At 40.3% G+C, this 20,001-nt stretch overlaps 1 protein-coding gene across 8 annotated transcripts; it reads left to right on the top strand.

Annotated features, from left to right (window-relative positions):
• Positions 1 to 70: 70 nt before the first annotated feature.
• aknad1 (AKNA domain containing 1) lies at positions 71 to 18,835 on the top strand. Of its 8 annotated transcripts, none has more exons than XM_030751203.1 (22): positions 71 to 561; positions 1,474 to 1,683; positions 2,020 to 3,101; positions 3,233 to 3,307; positions 3,408 to 3,525; positions 4,849 to 4,997; positions 5,068 to 5,127; positions 5,248 to 5,381; positions 5,485 to 5,662; positions 13,043 to 13,182; positions 13,579 to 13,734; positions 13,978 to 14,137; positions 14,272 to 14,366; positions 14,464 to 14,669; positions 14,759 to 14,873; positions 15,856 to 16,032; positions 16,238 to 16,338; positions 16,444 to 16,560; positions 16,647 to 16,760; positions 16,945 to 17,056; positions 17,162 to 17,330; positions 17,466 to 18,835. In XM_030751203.1, exons 2-22 carry the CDS (start codon positions 1,479 to 1,481, stop codon positions 17,634 to 17,636), a joined length of 3,834 nt encoding a protein of 1,277 aa, XP_030607063.1. In that variant the 5' UTR covers positions 71 to 561; positions 1,474 to 1,478; the 3' UTR covers positions 17,637 to 18,835. The 8 variants fall into 8 exon arrangements, with proteins under 8 accessions (XP_030607063.1, XP_030607064.1, XP_030607062.1 ...); XM_030751204.1 differs by having other exon boundaries at positions 1,444 to 1,683; positions 14,041 to 14,137; XM_030751202.1 differs by having other exon boundaries at positions 1,444 to 1,683; positions 16,668 to 16,760.
• The last annotated feature ends 1,166 nt before the right edge of the window (positions 18,836 to 20,001 follow it).

Below are 20,001 nucleotides of genomic sequence, written 5' to 3'. Positions count from 1 at the left end.
CAGATGGCGGCATTCAAAGATAGTCACGCCCCTGCACAATAGTCATTGGACCAATCGATTTGAATAGAAAAGGGGTGACGTTTTTTGATATTGTAGCACGAGCTTTATCACATTTGAAAGTTTGACACGCCTTGGTGTTCAGCGTGTATGGCCACTGTGTCTTATTTAGTATGTATTATTTAGTACGGTGAAGCTCTACAGATCCCCATATTTGTTAGTTTAAAAGAAACAATAAGTGTGTAAATGGTTGATCGCCCAAAACTGTTACTTGCTATTAGCCTGTTGCGGGACTTTTTAGCACCGTTACCTAGCAACACTAGGTAAAGCTTGTTGTTATGCACGCTGCTGTCAGTCCGGGTCCAGACGGTCAGCGCTCCCTTGTATATATTATTAATGATGCCACAAAAACTAAACCTGTCCTGGAAGACATTTGCCAAGAAAGAAAGAAGGGGGGTGAGATATTACACTACTGCTGCTAGTTTCGAGATGATGTTCAGACCGGGAGCTGTGGATCGGATCAACTTAAAAGTAATGGCACACTGCTGCTGAAGAAGAACCAGAGTGAGTAACCGCGACCAAAATAACATGGCACTCTTACAATGAAATGTAGTTCAGACATAACGCAGTTTTAGAAGCTTAAACGTGTTGCTTTGGCTGCACTCACATGTAACCTGTGGTGGGAGGTAATTAAGTTCATGTACTTTATATACTTTTGCTCCACTACCCTTGAGAAAGACAGTTATTTTAACATGTACATGAATGCATGATGTGTCACTTTACAGATTTTTTTTAACATACATGCAGAACTTATCACCTTTTGAAATATTGTGCATAATTACAAATTAAAGTATGCATCAGGATATTATATAGGCGCAATGAACTATATCGGTGATATGAAGTATTAAATGCTTCCTATGTGTTGAACTGATTTGATTGTCTAGTTTTGTCTTATGACACTAACACTTTTATTTTAGCGTACAGGGTTTTTTCCTGGCTCAGCGGGTCAGGGCAGGTAAGCATCATATCGCATAAATGCAATGAGCATGTGTGACTTTATTTGACAGGAGTATATGCATTTACCACCAAGGGTGCTTGAAACTCCAATAAGCAAAAATAGCTGAATATTTATTTATTTAGGCTCTGGTTAAAACCTCTTTGTGTAGATCTAATAACATTTCTGTGCAGGAAAAACCCTTTAATAGGCTTTAGATATAAGCTTTCTGCCACTATCAGTCACTCTCAAAACACAATGTGTTTCATCCAAGCACATAATTAACTCAAAAAAAACATTTACACACTCCCAGCACGCAAACCTCTGTGCACACAATGTATTGGCTGTTGAATAATTGACGGTTTAGCGCATTTTGATCCAGCATTGTCACTTTGCAGGCTGTGTTGCTAAGAGATGAACGGTACTTCGTTCACTCCTTTTTCTTAACACAGGTGAAGAGATGTGGCACTTCTCTGTTGCAGAGTCCATGGAGGGAGATCCAGAAGAGTCAGACGAGGATGCTCAGGGGGAGGAGAGGCCTGTAGTGCTGTGGGAAAAGTCCATCGAGCAGAGCTTCTTTGTTGATCTCAGTGAGGATGAAAGTCTCCACTTCAGTGATCTGGAGCGTTCTTTGGCCTTACACCTGTCTCAAGCAGAGTCTGCTGCCTCTGAAGCCAGCATCCATCTGAGTGGTAAGACCTGCAGTCATTGTTGTTTATTTTTTTCAGTAGAGAACTTTGTTATTATATTCATAGTTTACATATAACAACATTTCTCATAACAGATAATTAGTAAAACTTTAGGCATGGAAAACGTCAAACAATGGAAATGTTTCTGGAGTTCTTGTTTAATTTTTGGTCACTTCCTGTAAGACAAAACAAATGTAATGACATATAAGCTATTTTTGCAAAGTCACAGACTAGTTTTATTCTCATTAATAGCCTTAAAAAATCATGGCAAGCTAATTTAAATTTAATCAACATGCCCTGTATTTAGATGTTTGTGATATTTGGGTTTTTATTTTGCAGGGGGTGCAGAGCTGTCTGGCTTGGATGACACCTCCTCAGAGAGCAGTGTCAGCAATCAGAGTGGGAGGGTGGTAGAGATCAGATCCAAGGGCAATTTCTTACATTTGCATGCCCAAAGACCAAACACCATGCAAGATGAGCTGCCCATAAACCAGGAAAGTGAGGACGCAGGACAAAATACCAGTGATGAAGATCAGGAAGACCTGCCGTATGATGGCAACCTTGGAAGCCCCTACTTCAACCAGAAAGATAGCTCTGAAGGCAGCATTAGCTCTGATGGAGGACACACTGTTCATGCAAGTCCTGATCTTTCTGATGAGCTTGAATTGGTGCAAGAAGATGCCTACATCAAACGGGACAAAGTTTTTGATGCTTCCAAGCCAAGTGAGGTTGGTGTACCGTGTCCTGGGGCTGCAGATATTAACCAGTTATTGCTGCGACACTTCTCCCAGGAGGAGTTGCTGAGGTCGGGTAGGCTGATCGAGGCAGAGACCCTGCCAGAGGTGTCCCTGCTGGAGAGTGCAGACGACAGCGTTTTTAGCTGGGCTCCAACACGCAACAGCAAAACTGTGAATAGTAACCACACAGAGAGCTCAGAGGAAAAGAGTAATGCTGCATCAAAAAAAGCAAGTTTAGAGGAGCAGACAGAAAAGATGGCTGCTAGTTTCACATCTGCTGCTTATGCAAACAACGCATCCAACTCTGCAAGTACAGATTCTGACCAGACCAGTGGGGATTTCAGGGCAGATGAAGCGAAGCAGGAGAAAGAAAATGAGGAGGAGGAGGTGCAGAGAGTTCCTCTGGTGCGTACGAGATCCTTCAGTGAGATGAAGTATGGCCAAGGCCAAGTCCATTATCCACTCCCTGACTTCTCCAAGGTTGCCCCTAAAGTCAGAATCCCCAAAGCTCCAGCCAGATCAGTTCCTCAGTGCCCTAGCACCATGCACAGAGCCCAGTCTTCCCCAGGCATGTTAGACGTGATCAGCAGAGTCCTGGAGGACTCGTGCCAGCCAACAGGGAAAGCTAATGTCTTTAAAGACAATGACAAGCATCCTCCTCCTGCACTGGTGCACCATCTGCAGGTAGATACAGTCATACAGTCAAATGCAGCTAGCACATTCAGTTTCTTTAGCTTATTTTTCTCACAGCATTGCATTGTTGTGTTCTTACAGTAGATATAGCACTAACATTCATTTGTCTCTATTTTCTTTAGGCTGAATATGATAAATTATTAACTAAGTATGCAGAGGCAGAGAACCTCATAGATCAGATGAGAATAGGAACCAATGTAAGTTATAAGGGTTTTTTTTTTGGTGTAATTCACAGGCTTGTGTTAAATTAGTCCCATTTTCAATGTCAGATACAAAGGTATTCATTTCTTTTTGTAGGCTCAGCCCTCCTCAGAAGTGATGCTTTATTTAGAGGATGATGATGATGATGATGATCAGGGGGAGTTAGCTGAGGGGGGCCATCTTGGATACCGAGTTCCTCACCTTCCCCCATCAGGTATGTCTGTGTGACTGACACCTGATATTATAAAAGGTTAACTTCATTCCACTACATTCAAATAATCCAGTAAAGTCTGACTGCATTCCTCAGACAGCAATAGGATCAGATGATACGATTCTAGCCTCAAAAAAGGCTTTTTTAAAAGTTTTTTATAATGAAATTGATAAAATAACTTAATAATCTTGCCAATCCAGGCCTGTGTATCTTTATTTAAACAGTAAATGATCAGAAACTTGAGTTAAACACCACATTAAAGACAGGTTCTGCTCTGGCTGCCAGCTGTTCGCCACCTTGTTGTCATTCTAGCTGGTAAATAGATTGAATACCTCACGTTTTATTTTGACTTACCTTACAATAAATTTTGTTTTACCTGACAAATATTTTTTTGCATGACTGTGTGTGGGTCCTGTCCAGTTGTAAGACACAGTTAAGGGCTAGTACTACAGAAACGAGATGTGACATGACGCATTTGCACTCATTGTTCATTTTAATTGGCCATTCTCTTACAGTAACCAGCTGTTGGTTGTGAGCGCAGCTGCAGCTGCTCAGCCTGGCTGTGGTGATTAAAGCTGTTTACAGATGGTTTTATTGTCCTTCAGCTGCTGCTGTAGTTTAACCTATACTGCTGTGGACGGCTACGCATAGCCTGCAGAGCTTCAATGGCGACTCAGGCAGGGAATCCATCACTGTGTGCACACAAACATTGGTGTATCGTGTTACATCAAATAAAAACAGTCATGCTGCAGCCACAGTGGCATATCATCCCAATGCTGCTGCAATAATCACAGCTACAGTCTGTCTCTATGGCAGTTATAATAAAGCTTCAGAACCAGTTAATGTAGTATTCTTTCTAAACACCGCAGTTTAATAATTTGAATGATGCTTTATAGTAATGCGGCACAGCCGTTCTCTATGGGTGAGAGGTAGCACACAAGTTATTGCGAGGGAAAACAAAGTTAATGTTGCTGTGGTCCTTGAGGCCCTCTGTAGTAATGTTATTACCAGCCTAGTGTTTAGTTTGCTCTAGATTAGATCAGCTCTGCTGTCTGACCCAATCTAACCTAACCCTAACAGCTAATCACAGCAGAGCATCCTTCCATCCTCTGGCTGAGCTAATAATCCAGTCTGCATGTATTTGATGTGCTCAAATGTTTTTACAATAAGTAATATTCCCAAATAAAGCCATAGTGACATAGTGTTTTTTTTTTCATTCAGATTTTGAAAGCATGTGCAGTACAAATCCCAGAGGACTTATCAAGGACATTTTATTCATAATTTATTAGCTTAATTATATTGGGTCTCATGTTGGCTTGTTTTCAGAAAACATAAGTGAAAAAGGAGAATCAGCTCCCCACAGAACCATTAAGGAGGCGACCACAGCTTCCTCCAGCGAGCTTCAAGATAATCCCAGTGACGGGGAACGAATGACTGCTGAGCTGAGAGACATCATCAACCAGTTCACGCAGAAGGTATGTTTGAAAGCTTTTATTGCTATTGTACAGTGCAGACATGTTTTAAACATTTGCTTCTTCTCTTCAGGTGGATGAATTTAGGTTTACTGTGAGCAACTTGGCTGTAAGCACAGAAGAAAAGCAAAAGGTAAGAATCCATTATATCATACATGCAGTAGTCTAGTTAAGGGTATTGAAGAATTTCTGTCGTAGTATAGGGCCCACTTTTTTCTGCATGTATATTAGTGTAGGCCTTATCCTTTGTCAGATGTTGAGGAGCATGATGGAGGCACAAGACCAGCTGGAAAGAAAATACATCAGTAAGAAGGAAGAGCACAGAGCTCTGGAGATGCAGAACTACATGGGCTTATCCAGGAACACAGGCACTTTTGATCCTAACAGGTCAGAGAGACCCTGGGGTGGCAGCTGTAAGAGCATCAGTATCATGTGTATGTGTCCATTTATATATGTGTGTGTGTGTGTCTGTGTGTTGCTGTGCGTGCAGACTAGTGGAAGGAGACATATTCAGGATAGGCATGCATCTTGAGGACATTAAGGAGATAATAGACAAAAACATGTGTGAGCAGATTTCCCCTCCTCACTCAACATCCACTCCCACGCCTGTGACAGTACCCACTCCCGTCTGCATGTCCACACCTTCACCTCCACCATCCCTGCATGAGGTAACAAACTCACAACAGGAACCATTACCATAAAAACATTCACTTTCAAATGTTTTTGCCACTCCAGTATATAACTGAAGTGGCAAAAACATTTGAAAGTTATATCCCTGATTCTGGGCCTTAAATAGCTTGAATACATTGTGACTGGTAAAAATGTAATGCTGCATATCAACAGTTCAAATTTAGTAGCAATATAATTGCAGGTGTCCAAAAACTGTATTGTTATGGTTAATTATTTGTCCATTACGAATGGCACTGAATATTTTAATTGCTCATTGTAAATAAAAAGTATCTGCAATATGATCAAAAAGCTCTGAAATGCCTTTTCTGATTTAGATTTAGCCAATTTTAGCCAATCTCAGTCCTTTTCAGTGCAGCGGCTATTTTCAGATCTGTCAGTGGAAGTTCTGTTATGCTCTGTGTTGGATGCTGGAGCTCCTCCATTGGACAGAAATAGCCATCTTTCAACTTGATTTTCATGTTAGGGAAGTGGAGCAAAATCTGGCAAGTACCAGGTGGGGAGAAGATTGTTTTTGTGTGGCTGAAAAACACACACGTGTTCCCGGCGCTCGTTACCTGAGGCGCCACATTAAAGCTTGTAAACTGCACAAGCTGAAAACCGCTCTGCTGCAGTCAGACAGCCAAATCTCATAACCAGCAATGATCCTCCACTTGAACTTTAGGTCAGCTTACAAGAGAGGTCGATGTTTGCCTTCTGCATGTTTGAGGTCTGGGGTGAAATCACTAAGCAAGGAGCATCTATGTAATGCAATTACAGATAGGAGTGCGGCTTGATTAAATGTTAAAGCTCTTTGCTACAGCAGCACCTTTGCACTGCAACACAACATCTGGATGAATTGATCCATATATATATATTCTCTGGAGCTTGAAAAAAGGCGACTGGACGTTTTTTTGTTTCTTGAAGACGTTTCACCTCTCATCCGAAAGGCTTCTTCAGTTCTCAACCAAATGGTGGAGAGACCCCGGTATTTAAACCCCTGTGGGCGTAGTCCCTGGAGGTGGTTATGACCCTCTATTGTTCATGTGCGTAAACACATTTTTTCAAGCTCCAGAGACTACTATGACCTGGATTACTGATATATATATATATATATATATATATATATATCAGTAATCCATATATACTCCATATATATATGTATATATACATATATATATATGTATATATATATATATACATATATATATATATATATACATATATATATATATATATATATATATATATATATATATATATATATATATATATATATATATATATATATATATATATATATATGTTCAAAATGTTGTTTATTTTCCCACCAGTCTACTACACAGACCAAAGAAGGGTGGAAGTGCTCCTGTGATAAGCAAACTCCTGAAATTAAAGTTAAGCATCATAACTGGATAGTTTTATTCAACATTAATGTCTCACTTAATAGAGTTGGAAATTAATCATTCGCTCAGCTGTATTCCTTGATGCTGAAATGTGTTATGCTTGTTTTAACAGCTTATTTTCAATAAAAGAATTGAACTGCTTCATGGCTGAGACACTGACATTCCCAATTGCTTTGGAATATTTAGTAGTGAGTTACTTCCTCCAAACCATCAAATGTCTGTTGGCTTTTAAGGCTTTTAAGGTGGCAGTGATTAAACCATTACTTAAAAAGTCATCACTTGACCCAGCTGTCTTAGCTAATTATAGGCCAATCTTCAACCTTGCTTTTCTCTCACAAATCCCTGAAACTGATCAGTCAGGTTTTAGAATTCAGAAACAGCATTAGTGAAGGTTACAAATGATCTTCTCGTGGCCTCTGACGGTGAGTAAACACCCACCTCGAAGAAGCAGTTGGTACAAATAATTCAGCCTTTGCACCCAAACAGGAAATGTAACACTAATCACAGGACATAAAAAAAAAACAAGACAAGACAAGGCAATTTTGTTTTTGTTTTGCCCAGTTGCTTTATTAATGTTTGAATTTAAAATCTTATACGCCTAATTTCTTGGTCTTTGTTTTTTGATTGCTGTTTCTTGGTCCAATTCATTTTTTTTTATTTAGCCCCAAATCACATCAAGAATTATGTGTTATTGATGTGATTATTATTGTTTTGGCTGCTGGCTGGTTTTCTGTGTAATTGTTGTAGCATCTTTACCTTACAATATAAAGCACCTTGAGGTGAGTTGCCTCAAGGTGCTTTATATTGTGAGACCCTACAATAATTACACAGAAAGCCCAGCAGTCAAAACAACCCCCTATGAGCAAGCACTTGGCGACTGTGGGAAGGAAAAACTTCCTTTTTACAGGAAGAAACCTCCGGCAGAACCAGGCTCAGGGAGGGGCGGTCATCTGCCGCGACCGGTTGGGGCTAGTTGTTGGCTTATTGTTCTTTGGTGGAAGAGAAATTTCTGGGATTGAGGTCCGAGATTACAGCAGGGATTCTTCAGGATCTTTTGAACAGCTGAATAAATCTCTTCCACAGAGATCTCTTCTTTGATTTTTTCTGAGCCTGCTCTAAATGATGGACTTGGCTCATTACGTCAGATATAAATTTATCTTTTTCTTCCACAGTCTCATCAATAGACTCCTTCAGTGTTTTTAGAGCTGCCTGGATGGAGGACCTTTCCTGGAGCCACTGGGATCTTTCATTTTCCAGGTCTTCCTGGGCCTTCATTGCTGCCACTTTCATTATTGATGTTGTTTTGCTGTGCTCATTCTGAAGATGTGACATCTCCTCCTCCCTGTGGAGTTTTTCCTCCTCAAGTTTCCTTTGTGCCCGGGCCAGCTCTTCCTTAAGTCTCTTAGTTTCAGCAAGCTGTTCTGCTAAGAGCTTCTCAGTTTGAATTTTTTGTTGTTTTTCTTCATTGACAGCTGCTTCTAGTTGTTCAATTTTAAGAGAACCAGCTGTGTTGATCTTTTCTTTTTTGTCAGCCACTTTATAAAGTAGTGCCTCTTCCACCTTGTTCACAGTTTCAAGCACGACTTTCAACTTCTCTTTTTCTTGGAACAAGACAGCCTTCTGTGCTTCTAGCTGTGCACACTCTCTCCCTAAGTCAGAGATCCCAGCAACAGAGGATGTAGATGGCAGTGGTTTTGTAGTCAAGACAGGCTGGGGTGTGGGACCTGCAGCAGCCTTGAGTTGATTCACTTTGGGAGGACTTTTCAGCTTGGGCATTACAACTGGTGGTCTGGGCACAGTAACAGGCTTCCCAGGAGTTGCTGCAGGCTGGGAGAACATCATAGGTACCCCAAAATCGAAGTGGCGGACTGACTTGTCTTTTGATTTTAAGGGTACCTTTGGTCCAGGGGTCATGTCTTTCTTCTGAGTCTCCTTTTTTAACTTGGGCATCACAACTGGTGGTCTCAGCACAGTAACAGGCTTCCCAGGAGTCGCTGCAGGCTGGGAGCTGTTATTCACAGCTGGCTGGAAGAACATCACAGGTACCCCAAAATCAAAGTGGTGGACTGACTTGTCTTTTGATTTTAAGGGTACCTTTGGTCCAGGGGTCATGTCTTTCTTCTGACTTTTGTTTTCCAACATCTCTTGCTGGAGTGGAAGGAAGTCTGAATCTAGAAGTGTGAAGGAAATCATCTCACCCACTTCCAGTGTGACTGCGTCACCTGTGTCCTGTGTCACGCTGCAGGACTCAACTGGTTTCTGGACCTCCTTTTGGCCTTTCATTCTCAGGTCTTTCTTTTCAGAATGATCCTTGGTCAGGGTAACAGGTCCTATTTCTCTGTTACTGACTTTTTTGAAGGCTCTTCCAGTTGTCTCCACAAAGAAAGATTTGTGTTGTCCCTTTAGCTTCACTGCTGTTGTCTGCTGACTGACTTGCTGAGTGCTAAATGCAGATACACAGATTCTTGGGTCTATTTATAGGGTCTGCTCAAAATCCTTTGATCTTACAGAATTCTTTTTATTTTGATCTTACAGAATTCTTTTTATGTAACATGGAATCTTAATCAAACTGATGATTCTAAGACAACATGGAATCTTAAGCAAACTGATAATGCATGTTGCCAAGGCAATGAGACCAGGAAGAAGCCCAGAGAGTAGAGCGGCTGGCTAATAATCCAAAGGATGCTAGTTTGAATCCCTCTTTAGATGCTACCATCTTATCTCTCTGAGAAGACATTTTTGGTTATGTTCCCTGACAAAACTGAGCATAATATCAATAAAAAGAAAAATAGTTAAAACACTACTTTATTCCAATCCAAAATCAACAGTCTGGTTTGCAGTCACTGCAGGGTTTGTTGGTAGATGATTGCCGGCATCACCTGCAGGTTGCTGCATTAAATCAATACAATCAACACAGAATCATGACTTAATCTGTCTCCACTCTTTCACGTTTCAGCTTTCAATATAACTGACACACAGATGCAGCATATCTACTCAACGAAATGAAGGCAACTGTATACAAGAAACATTAAGTAACAGATTCGAACAGAAAACAAAAAGGAATTAATTAAACCCCAAAGAGAAACACAACATGAAAAATAGAAACTATAAATTTGTATATAGTACTTATAGAAAACATTTCATTCTTTATAGCAATGATATATATTTGAGTATGTCCTGCATTACTAAGTCTATTGATTAGAATTAGGTCAATAAATTCTAAATATCGCTAAAAATCGCCATCACCACAGCTCGCTAGCGGTCGCCGCCATTAGCACTACGATCACCAGGTGTCTTCAATATTGAACCTTTTCACTATATTTTAATTTTCTGAGATACTGAATTTGGGGTTTTCATTAGTTGTCAGTTATAATCATCAACATTAAAAGAAATATATCAGTCTGTGTGTAATGGATTAATAATATACAAGTTTCAGTTTTTGAATGGAATTACTGCAATATATCAACTTTTTCATGCTATTCTAATTTCATGACCAGCATTTGTGTGTATATAAATATAAATATATTAGAGGTGGGACTCGATTAAAAAAATTAATCAAATTAATTACAAGCTTTGTAATTAATTAATCGAAATTAATCGCATTTTAATCACATTTCAATATTTGACATGAGAAATATTAATTTAAGTTTGGTTGATGAATGAATCAATATACATACGCTTAAACTTCAAAATGTTGTTCATTTTCCCACCAGTCTGCTACACAGACCAAAGAAGGGTGAAGTGCTCCTGTGATAAGCAAACTCCTGAAATTAAAGTTAAGCATCGTAACTGGATAGTTTTATTCAATATTAATGTCTCATTTAATATAGTTGGAAATTAATCATTCTCTCAGCTGTATTCCTTGATGCTGAAATGTGTTATGCTTGTTTTAACAGCTTATTTTCAATAAAAGAATTGAATTAAACCACAAAAAGGAGAAAAAGTTCGTTCTCCGTTTAATCAGCTGCTTTTACACAGCTGTGCTTTGCACTGACGTTGCTAGGCGACATGAGCTACGCAGAGGTGAGGGCAGCTGATATGAAGGCTAGCCGCTCACTTCCGGCCTTTGCGTCTTCGTGGGCTGCAAAAGACGTGGGCTGGGTCCTTCGAACGATGCGGCCCCTGAATCTGGACATTATGTGTCGATATAATCTGTATGCCTGGAACTCGTGCACTGAGAAACGTTCCACGGTGCAAAGTGCGATTAAAATGCGTTAAAATTTTTAATTCGTTAATTTCCCCGTAATTAATTAATCGAAATTAACGCGTTAAAGTCCCAGCCCTAATATATATATATTTCTAAATTGCTCTTATTGCATTAATCCAGGTTAAGTTTACATACAAACCATAAATGTGGATATTATGGAATTTTATTGAGAATCACTAACTGGACATGTTATTTATCAGTCACTGTCTGTGGACCTTTATGCTGGCATGAGCTTGTTGCACTCTTTTTTTTGGTCAAAATGTCTTCTCTGTGGCCTCACCTTTATGCCATCACATTCTGGTTGTTGAGATGCTTTAAAGGTTAAATTCTGCTCAGGCAAAATGATCTGACCACCTAATGATTCGTCACTTTCAAAGCACTGGCACACATATGACTTCCTTGATTGACAGCTTGAATTAAGTTTGTTATGTGTTGTTACACTGTACTGTTACAATAAGCACCATTTCATATCACAGTTGTTTATTTTTTGAAAGTTCAAAGTTTGGTTGATATCCATTTAAATCTTTAGAACTTGCTTGATTTCTTTTCAGATCTCATCAGTTTCAGTGTAATCCCTTCACAGCTGCCAGAAAAACGTTTGCATCTCCTCTGATTCTTGGCAGAAGGCCTGTGCCACCCCGACCACCTGGAGTTTGTTGGCTTCTTGCTGAGCCTTCAGTTCTTTTTCGTTTTTGTTTCAGCTCCAGGATTTCTTGCTTGGTTTAAGCTCAGAGTCCTCTTTGTGTATCTTTTTCTGCAGTTTTTAGTCTGGCACAGAGAGTCTGTTTCACAGATCCATAATCTTTTGTGACCCCCACTGATTCTTGGCAGAGAGCCTCCAGAATCTGTAAGTTTCTAAGGCTGTCTTTCTTGATCGGATCTCTCAGGTTGTTTTATTTCTGAAGCATGTCTATAATTTCCTCTTGAATTTCAGCTTTTTCCTTTTTCAGTGCCATGTTGCTGTTGGTTGTTTGCTTATTGATCTTCTCCAGAGCACTGAGCATCTGGAGAGCAACATTTGAGGATCTTTTTACAAACTTTGGTTCCTTTGCAGATCCTCCACTTGCAGACCTCTCTGCCACCTTGACTGCCTCGAGTTTGTCAACCTCTTCCTGGACCCTCAGTACTTTTTCTTTTTGGAGCATTTGTTTCAGCTCCAGGATGTCTTGGCTGAGACCCTCCACCTATGCAGACGACTGTTGGGGGGAACTCTTGATGTCTTCCAGTTTTTGCATAAGTTCATCAACAAATTCAACAGAGTGATCTGCTTTGGCCTCTACCTTGACCTTCAGACCCCTCTCTGTCTGGAGCTGGTGGTTAAGCTCCATGATTTTCCTACTCAAACTCAGCAAACATCACATATTCAGCTGAATGCTTGTCTATCATGTTTTGACCAGGTGTCGTCTTGGCTAAGTGGGAGTCCACATACATTGTGTGTCTGCTTTCACAGATGTGACTTTCTGAAGCCTTTTCTTCAGGTCATTAATTTCCTGACATTTTTCTCTCCCTCTCTGCTCAGATTTTGTTTTTCTTGTACTTCAGTTTTATGTCTGTGTTTTCATGATGGATGTTTTATATCTTTTACAGTCAAAAATATTAAAATACTCTCCAAAACTCATATTACAGTGTAATAAAGCTTATTTTAAAGGCTTATATATGTCCACTTAGCGCTGTTGATGATTATTTGTAAACACACCCTCCAGCTTCCTTTGTGATATATTCTTTCCTGGTGGTGTATGCGTATGTTTGTAATAACCTTTATTTTTCAGGGGCAAAGTAATAAGATGGACCCACAAGAAGAAGCAGAGGGGGGCAGTGAGATTCATGTAAAAGGTGGATTAGGCCAAATCAGTGAGCTCATAACTGCTGAACATCTGCTGAAAAACACTGGACATAACTGCCGGTCACGGTACCAATATTTCTTTTCTTTTTTGCAGTATAATGTTTAGGATTTCACGTTCAAGTTTAAATTTGAAATCTTTCTCTTATCTATTATTTGTGAATATTAAATGTTTAGTGTTTCTGATCGGCAACTCACATACTTTTCAGTGACACACTTGTATCTGTGCTGAAAAATGAAAGATAACTTGTCTGGGATGGATATAAATATACTGTAATAAACCACCTTACTCTGGCCAGCTGTTTGTGCTGTGAGCGTGTGTGTTTGTGTTCTTATAAAGGCACGCTCTCAGCCTTCCTGTGGGCAGATAGTGTTTCGGGTACAGTGTTGGTGTTGGGTTGCACAGTGCAGAGGGAACAGAGCACTTGGGTCTGTGTGCAGGTTCTCATCTCTGTCCTGTTTTAGCCACTCACCGGGCTCCTTGGTGGGACTTGATGGCCGTACAGCTGAGGATGAGGAGGAGAGGAGCTCTGCTTTGTCAGAGGCAACAGATCACAACAATCTCTTAGCTTGCCTGAGTGGGAACAAGTCCATCTCACAGAGGCAGTGGACAGCCAGCAGGTCAGTGTTGTGACTGTGACTTCACTGACTCTCTGTTGTAGTTTTTTTTTTAATGCTGTTTTTATTTTACATTTAGTTATTCACAATGTAAGAGAACTATTTTTGCATAATATACCATATGTATTATCATGCTCAACATAGAAAACACAGCAGTTAGCTTTATCTCATAATGCTATTTGTGACCTACTGTTAAAATATTAGTTTTGAAATAAAACCGCTGCTCAGCACTTGTTCTTTCTGCAGCCATAGTGTCCTAGATAGTGTCTTCAAACAAAACGATGAATGTGATCTGGGTGATTGTGTTAGTCTGGCAGTGGAGGTCTCCTGTTCCGCTGGTGCACCGAGAGACTCGGACAGCCACAGTCTCTCAGAGCTGGATCTCAACACCTCATGTGCATCACAGGTGAGTTGCAGATTAAAGCTGCCCTGTTTGACCCGCTGCTGTCGCTTCATGTCCCCGGCACAACTAAAATGTAACATAATGCAAATTTGGGGGGATTTTTTTTTTTTCATTAAAACTTTGTTTTTGATGTGCAGAGAATTGTGAGTTCAGAAACAGACAGTGGATTTGGGAGCTCTTACTTGAATCAGTCGGGCTCTGGACCTTTTCAACCAAATCTGCTCACAGAAAGGTACGATTTAGAGTATTTTAATGACCGATTCACAGTCATCTACATATCACAGGAGCCTAATTTTAGAACACCTTAAGCTGAATCTTCCCTTCTGCAGTGTGCAGTCCCAGAAAGAAGGTTTAAGTAGCTCAGACAGTGAAGACTCCTGCTCCAACCTGCAGACAACCATCCATTCAGCTGCCCTCACTGGCTACCAGCAGGCCAGCCTCCACCCATCTGTCCAAACACAACACTGTGGAGCAGCAGCTGCAGTGAAGCTGTGGGTGGAGAGTACCGCTAAGAAACCTTCAGCGATGCTGCAGGGTGAGTAATCTCTGTTACTGTATGTTTACTTTTATGTCTCGTTCTCTGGTCAGTGCTAAAGTTCTTCTTCTCCTCCATGTACCAAACAGGGTCTGACCAAAACCTGCCTGCCCAGCACCATCAACACACATCTCAACCTCTGCTCAGCACCACCAGGGATACTGATGGCAGAGGCAGCCCTCTGTACTCCTGCTCCTGTAATAGGTCAGTTTGCTAGTGTTAGTGAATCACCGCTGTACTACTGCAAATTAAAATGCCGCTGTGGATAAAGATTTGACGGGTCTGTATTCTTTAACGTTGATATAACAGCAAATTAAAGTGGTAATTTGAGCTTTTCTGCTTACGGTTTAGTAGTGGTAATTTCTCTCTTTGAAAAGGTTGACTTTCACGCGCTTATAAAGACATAAAAGTGAAAGCAAGGGGGCAGACATTCAGCCCTAACAATTTATAATTAAAATAATCTTAATTAAAAAAAAAATATTATTTTGATGTTTTTACCTATTTTGTATGAACTCTTTTCACATCTTTCATTTCAGCTCAACGTGAGAGTTTTTGTTGCTGCTTTGTGTCTCCTTTTCTGTAGCTCAGACACACACACACACACACACACACACACACACACACACAGATATTAGAGGGGCTAATAAAAGAGCGTGACCTGAGGCTAGATTTTTTATATTGGCTCCAGCAGTCACAAGCTTTCTGGTTGAAAATAAGGCAGGAGGGGAGTCCTGTTCCTTTTTGTTTTCAGAATCTAATGATTTATTGAATTTACTGACATTTGCTTATTGCATCTTTAAAGTTGCAATTGTTTATGAGGCTAATAGGAAGGAGAGTTTTGATACTTTGATCTAGCACAAACAATTTGTAATTGAAGCCCACTTTTGAACCCTCTGAACCTCTCCAGTGAGCAATGGCCCATCTGAGCTTCATTCTTGTTGGACTTTCAGTTTCAGTCACTCTGCTTCTTTCCCTTCTGCTGCTTCTGCTGTCATATGTATGTCGCTTTGTTCCAGTAGTCAGCATTTAAGCAAAATATGTGCGTATCTTATCGCAACTTTAATAATTGCTTTTATTTCATTTTTTGAACATCTCTGTCACATTCCTGTCATTCGTGTGTGTGTGTGTGTGTGTGTGTGTGTGTGTGTGTGTGCGTGTGTGTGTGTGTGTGTGTGTGTGTGTCCAGTGAGGCTATCCTGGCCTTGCAGTCAGAGGTGTCCAGGCTAAAGAAGGACCTGGAGATGGGCTTAGTACAGTTACCTCACTTAGCTCAGAAGATGGACTATCTCACCTCAAAATACAGAGAAGAATGTCAGGAGCACAGATCTAAAACCAGGACGTTCCAAAGTCCAGCCTGTAACAGGTGGGAATCTGATCCTCCTGGTCAATAGATGAATGGAAGATGGACATTGTGTAATTTTTTATCATGTTGATACTGATATATGTCATATCTAGTAAACTAATATGTAAAAATTCCAGGTCCATGTTTTATTTTTTAAATGTAGATAAGCAGCGAGTCCTAATATCTGTTATAGTTTAATCATCATAATCATTGTTTGATTCTGTAGTGTGGGGAATTCAAGCAGCAGAGGTGTGAGTAACCTCAGCTGCAGTGAGGCAAGGATGGAGGACTGGATCTCATCAGACATGGGCCTCAGCCAGAGCAAAGGTAGACCACCACTCTACCTGCCTGAAGTTTACTTCTCAGCGTTGGTGTGTGTGTATGCAGATGTTTCTTCATCCTTTTAATTTAATTGATTAATTTGCTCTCCAGGTACAGGCAGCAGTGAAACAAGCTGCTCTGAGATAATGTTGCAGTTACACAGTTCACCTGCAGGGAGCAGAAAAGGTGGCAGAGACGTACCCTCAGCACCTGAGTTTCAGTATAAAGGTCAGAGCCAGAGTCACAGCAGAATTTTGTTTCAATTTGTTTAGATAAGCATATTCTGTCTGACGGTCTTTAAACTGAACATCCAGTTTGTCCTGCTGTGTGGACAGAGGGAAGCCGCTCAGTGGAAACTTCTGGGTTGAAAAACTACAGTTTAAAAGGAGAGAAAGACAGGATTCCTGACTTCAAGCAGAGACCAAAGAGTAAGAAACTGCTTCCTGTGAGGTTTCATTCATCAAGGTTTTAATTCATGAGTAAGGAAACAAAAATGACAATCAGGTATTTAGCCATTTTTACGGTTATTTGAAAAGGAAATTCACTGCTGTACATATGTACTAATTCTTAGTGTGCACACTGTAGTACTTGTCATGTTTCTGTGATCTACAGCCATCGCGAAGAGTTTATACTCCAAGGATAGATGGTCTCTTCTCTCCAGCCCGTTTCTCCACAAGCCGCTGCTCCAGGTCAGCTACGGCTCCTCCTGCAGTCTGCCAGCCAGGTAAAACTCAAACATTAACTGCATTGATTTATTAGCAATAGACCTTATAGTTTTTTTTTTTCTAGGGAGAAATCATTCCTTCTCATTACCTGTTGTCAAATCCAGCTATAAAGTCAGAGAGACGCCGCTGCAGTCCACGTCCCATCACAGAAAACGTTCCACCCAGTCAGACACAGCACTCCTGCCCAGCAACGTGTACTTTCAGCGGACACCGTCTCCAGCATCGGTGCCTTTCAAGACTGGCAGTAGGACAAGCAGACGCAGCAGGAGCAAGGTCAAATGTCTCATCTTTTAATCAAATAAACCAGTTTTCTTTATATTCAAGAACATCTGCTGTTCATCATGATAAAGAGCCAGTGAAGTACATGAATCTTATTCAGCTTAAGAGAAAGTTCCTTCGGTTTCCTAGGAGGAAGACATGAACAAGACTCTGGACCAGGCAATTGAGGTGGCTCGCAGCATGAAGAGGACCACCGACCGTATGGCCAGGAGGCTGTCTGCAGATCTGGCTAAGGCTCAGCTACACAGGAAACTGCACCACATGCAACCACTAGGTGGCAGGAAACACCAGGAGTTGTAGCACACTGGCTTTGGTTGTTTATACTTCTGTCATCCCTCTACCAGTTCATAGGACACCTGATACCCTCAAAGAGCATGTTAATTACAGTATATCTGATTTACAGATGTGGGTTTGTGATACATTTGTTTTTCTTTTCTTTTAAACAAAAAAGCTGAAATTACTTAAATCACATAGTAAAACCTTAAAATCGCACCTGTGTATAGCAATTTTTTTTTTAATTAAATTGATATTTTTATGCAACATTTTGTTTACAAGGGCTGTCTTCATATTTTTGATTTGATCTCAAGGCCTCTTAAGAAAATGTAATCCATCCATCATAACCTTATTCTCAATAGTGTCCAAACTGTATTCAAAACAAATACTGTGAGGCACAATGTGATCCCACAGTGAAGACAACACTTGTCACGCAATTCAATTTCACTTATGAGATGAAGCAGTAAATGTAAACATGATCTTTTCCCAGTGCTCCGTGTCACCGAACACCCTGGTATTCTTTTTATACACCAGTTAAAGGAGAGAAGCTAAGTTGAATGTGTGATTTATAGGGGGAAATGTAGAAAAATAAATCAAAAAAGTGACCTTTATTTTTCTTTTTTAATTGTTACAAAACCAAAACCAAACAAGCAAACAAAAACATGGGGTGAGTGCAGCAAGTCAAATATGTGCTCAGTCAGACAGACATCAGGTGAGTGGCTCGACCAGTTTATGGTTTTTCATATGTTTTACTTTGACTGCTTCAGTTGTATGTTTATGATCATTGTCCCACTGAATGATGAAATATCATCCAGTGAGTTCTGATGCATTTGATTGAATCTTAGCAGACACACTTGCCCTCCTCACTCTGTCAGTTTGGCATTTGTAGTTTTCCTGTTTGTACACCTAAACAGAGACCACAAAGAACATTTTAAATAGAACACACAGTGTGTTTTTAATCTTAATTACTAGCTGATGATGCAACTTATTTGAACATTTGCCTCACTGCCAGTTTCCATGATCTGAAATTCACTCAAACACACAGTTGAAAAGCCACACATTCTCTCACTGGAGGTTTCTTACAAAGCAGCTGGCAGTTTTCCAGTTCAGTGAACAACATAGAGTATTCCTGTGTGGATTCAGAGTGGGACATCCGATCACTGAATCCTGCAGTGATTGGATAACACATCCACAGAGAGAAAAAAAAAGTTGGACATATTTGGATTTTTGTGGGTAATTAAAAATGTGAATAATTCTAAAATTAAAAAATAAAAATTTCCCATTGATGTTGTTATTGTCATGATAGGCACAGGTTTGTGTTTGTGTTTTGGATTCTTTGCTTTCTCTCTCCCTGAGGTCTAGGCTGGGCTGGGCAGGCATGGCCCCATCTTTGGGTGGAGCCGATATCTTATGGTCCTCCATCCCCACACCTGTTGCTGATTCACTTCATCACCCCCACCCTAGTCTCTGCCAGACTGTTTGCATAGCTTGCTCTTCTATGATCTTTCCTCTGTGTGTCTCTGTAAACCTTTTTTCAACAACTTTACTCTCCTTTGCATTCCAATGTGCCTGAGGAGCTGTCCAAACCCACACATCTACTTACCTGCCAAAGCCGAACTGGTTAACTCTCATTGGAAACTCTCCTCTACCTCCACCACCTGCCTGCCCTCCCTCCTACGTCCTCCAGCACTCACCACGAGCAAACTAGTTCCCCTTCTCTGAGGAACTTCACCAACTAAGCCAGTTCATTCATTTGGCTTGACTCTTTATAAACATCTTTACCCTTAAACAGACATTTTTTTCCAGAAAAATTTTAATCCTTGAGTTTCAGTATTTCCCTTTCATCTTGATGGATATCCATGTCACATCACATCCTAATTATACCTGTTAATATAATTTAGCTCCTTACACAGTGAACTAAACCACAGTGCTGAACCAGCGCAAACTAAACAAGCAACACATAATAAATAGGGTTATATATTTATTTGAAATATTTCAACAGATCCAAAACTTTTCTTGAAGCATCTTCACTTTGACAACAGTCGTGTCCTCTGTGGCACTCAGTTAAAGGCCTTTTGTTCTCTGGACAGACCACTCCATCCAGCCAGATTCAGTTTCTTCAACACAGTGAGGCAGCAGAATGACAACAACAACTCTAAAGCCACCTTTTGAGTTCCAGTGATCATCTCAGACTGTTTTCTAATTGCAGATTGATTAAACCAGCTGATCACATCTGCATACTAAGCACAAAATATCATGCTGTTTTTAATCAGCAAAAACAATAAAACTACGCATAAATTAATGAAAGACTAGAGGCAATTAGCAAGATGACAAAAGGATGATAACCAGTAGGTAGAAGACATCACATGCAGCTTACATTTAATATATCAAC

The sequence above is a fragment of the Archocentrus centrarchus genome, chromosome 17 (genome assembly GCF_007364275.1).
Source record: "Archocentrus centrarchus isolate MPI-CPG fArcCen1 chromosome 17, fArcCen1, whole genome shotgun sequence".
NCBI lineage: Eukaryota > Metazoa > Chordata > Actinopteri > Cichliformes > Cichlidae > Archocentrus > Archocentrus centrarchus.
Note: the sequence above shows the minus strand (reverse complement) of the source record. Positions and strands in the feature narration are given on the sequence as shown.

Bases quoted from the DNA above. Each gene is read 5' to 3' on its own strand.
- aknad1 (XM_030751201.1), top strand. From the start codon at position 1,452: ATGTGGCACTTCTCTGTTGCAGAGTCCATGGAGGGAGATCCAGAAGAG. The intron at 3,526-4,848 runs GTATGTCTGTGT...GCTTGTTTTCAG, and splicing joins TCCTCACCTTCCCCCATCAG to AAAACATAAGTGAAAAAGGA. The intron at 17,057-17,161 runs GTAAAACTCAAA...TGTCAAATCCAG, and splicing joins TCCTGCAGTCTGCCAGCCAG to CTATAAAGTCAGAGAGACGC.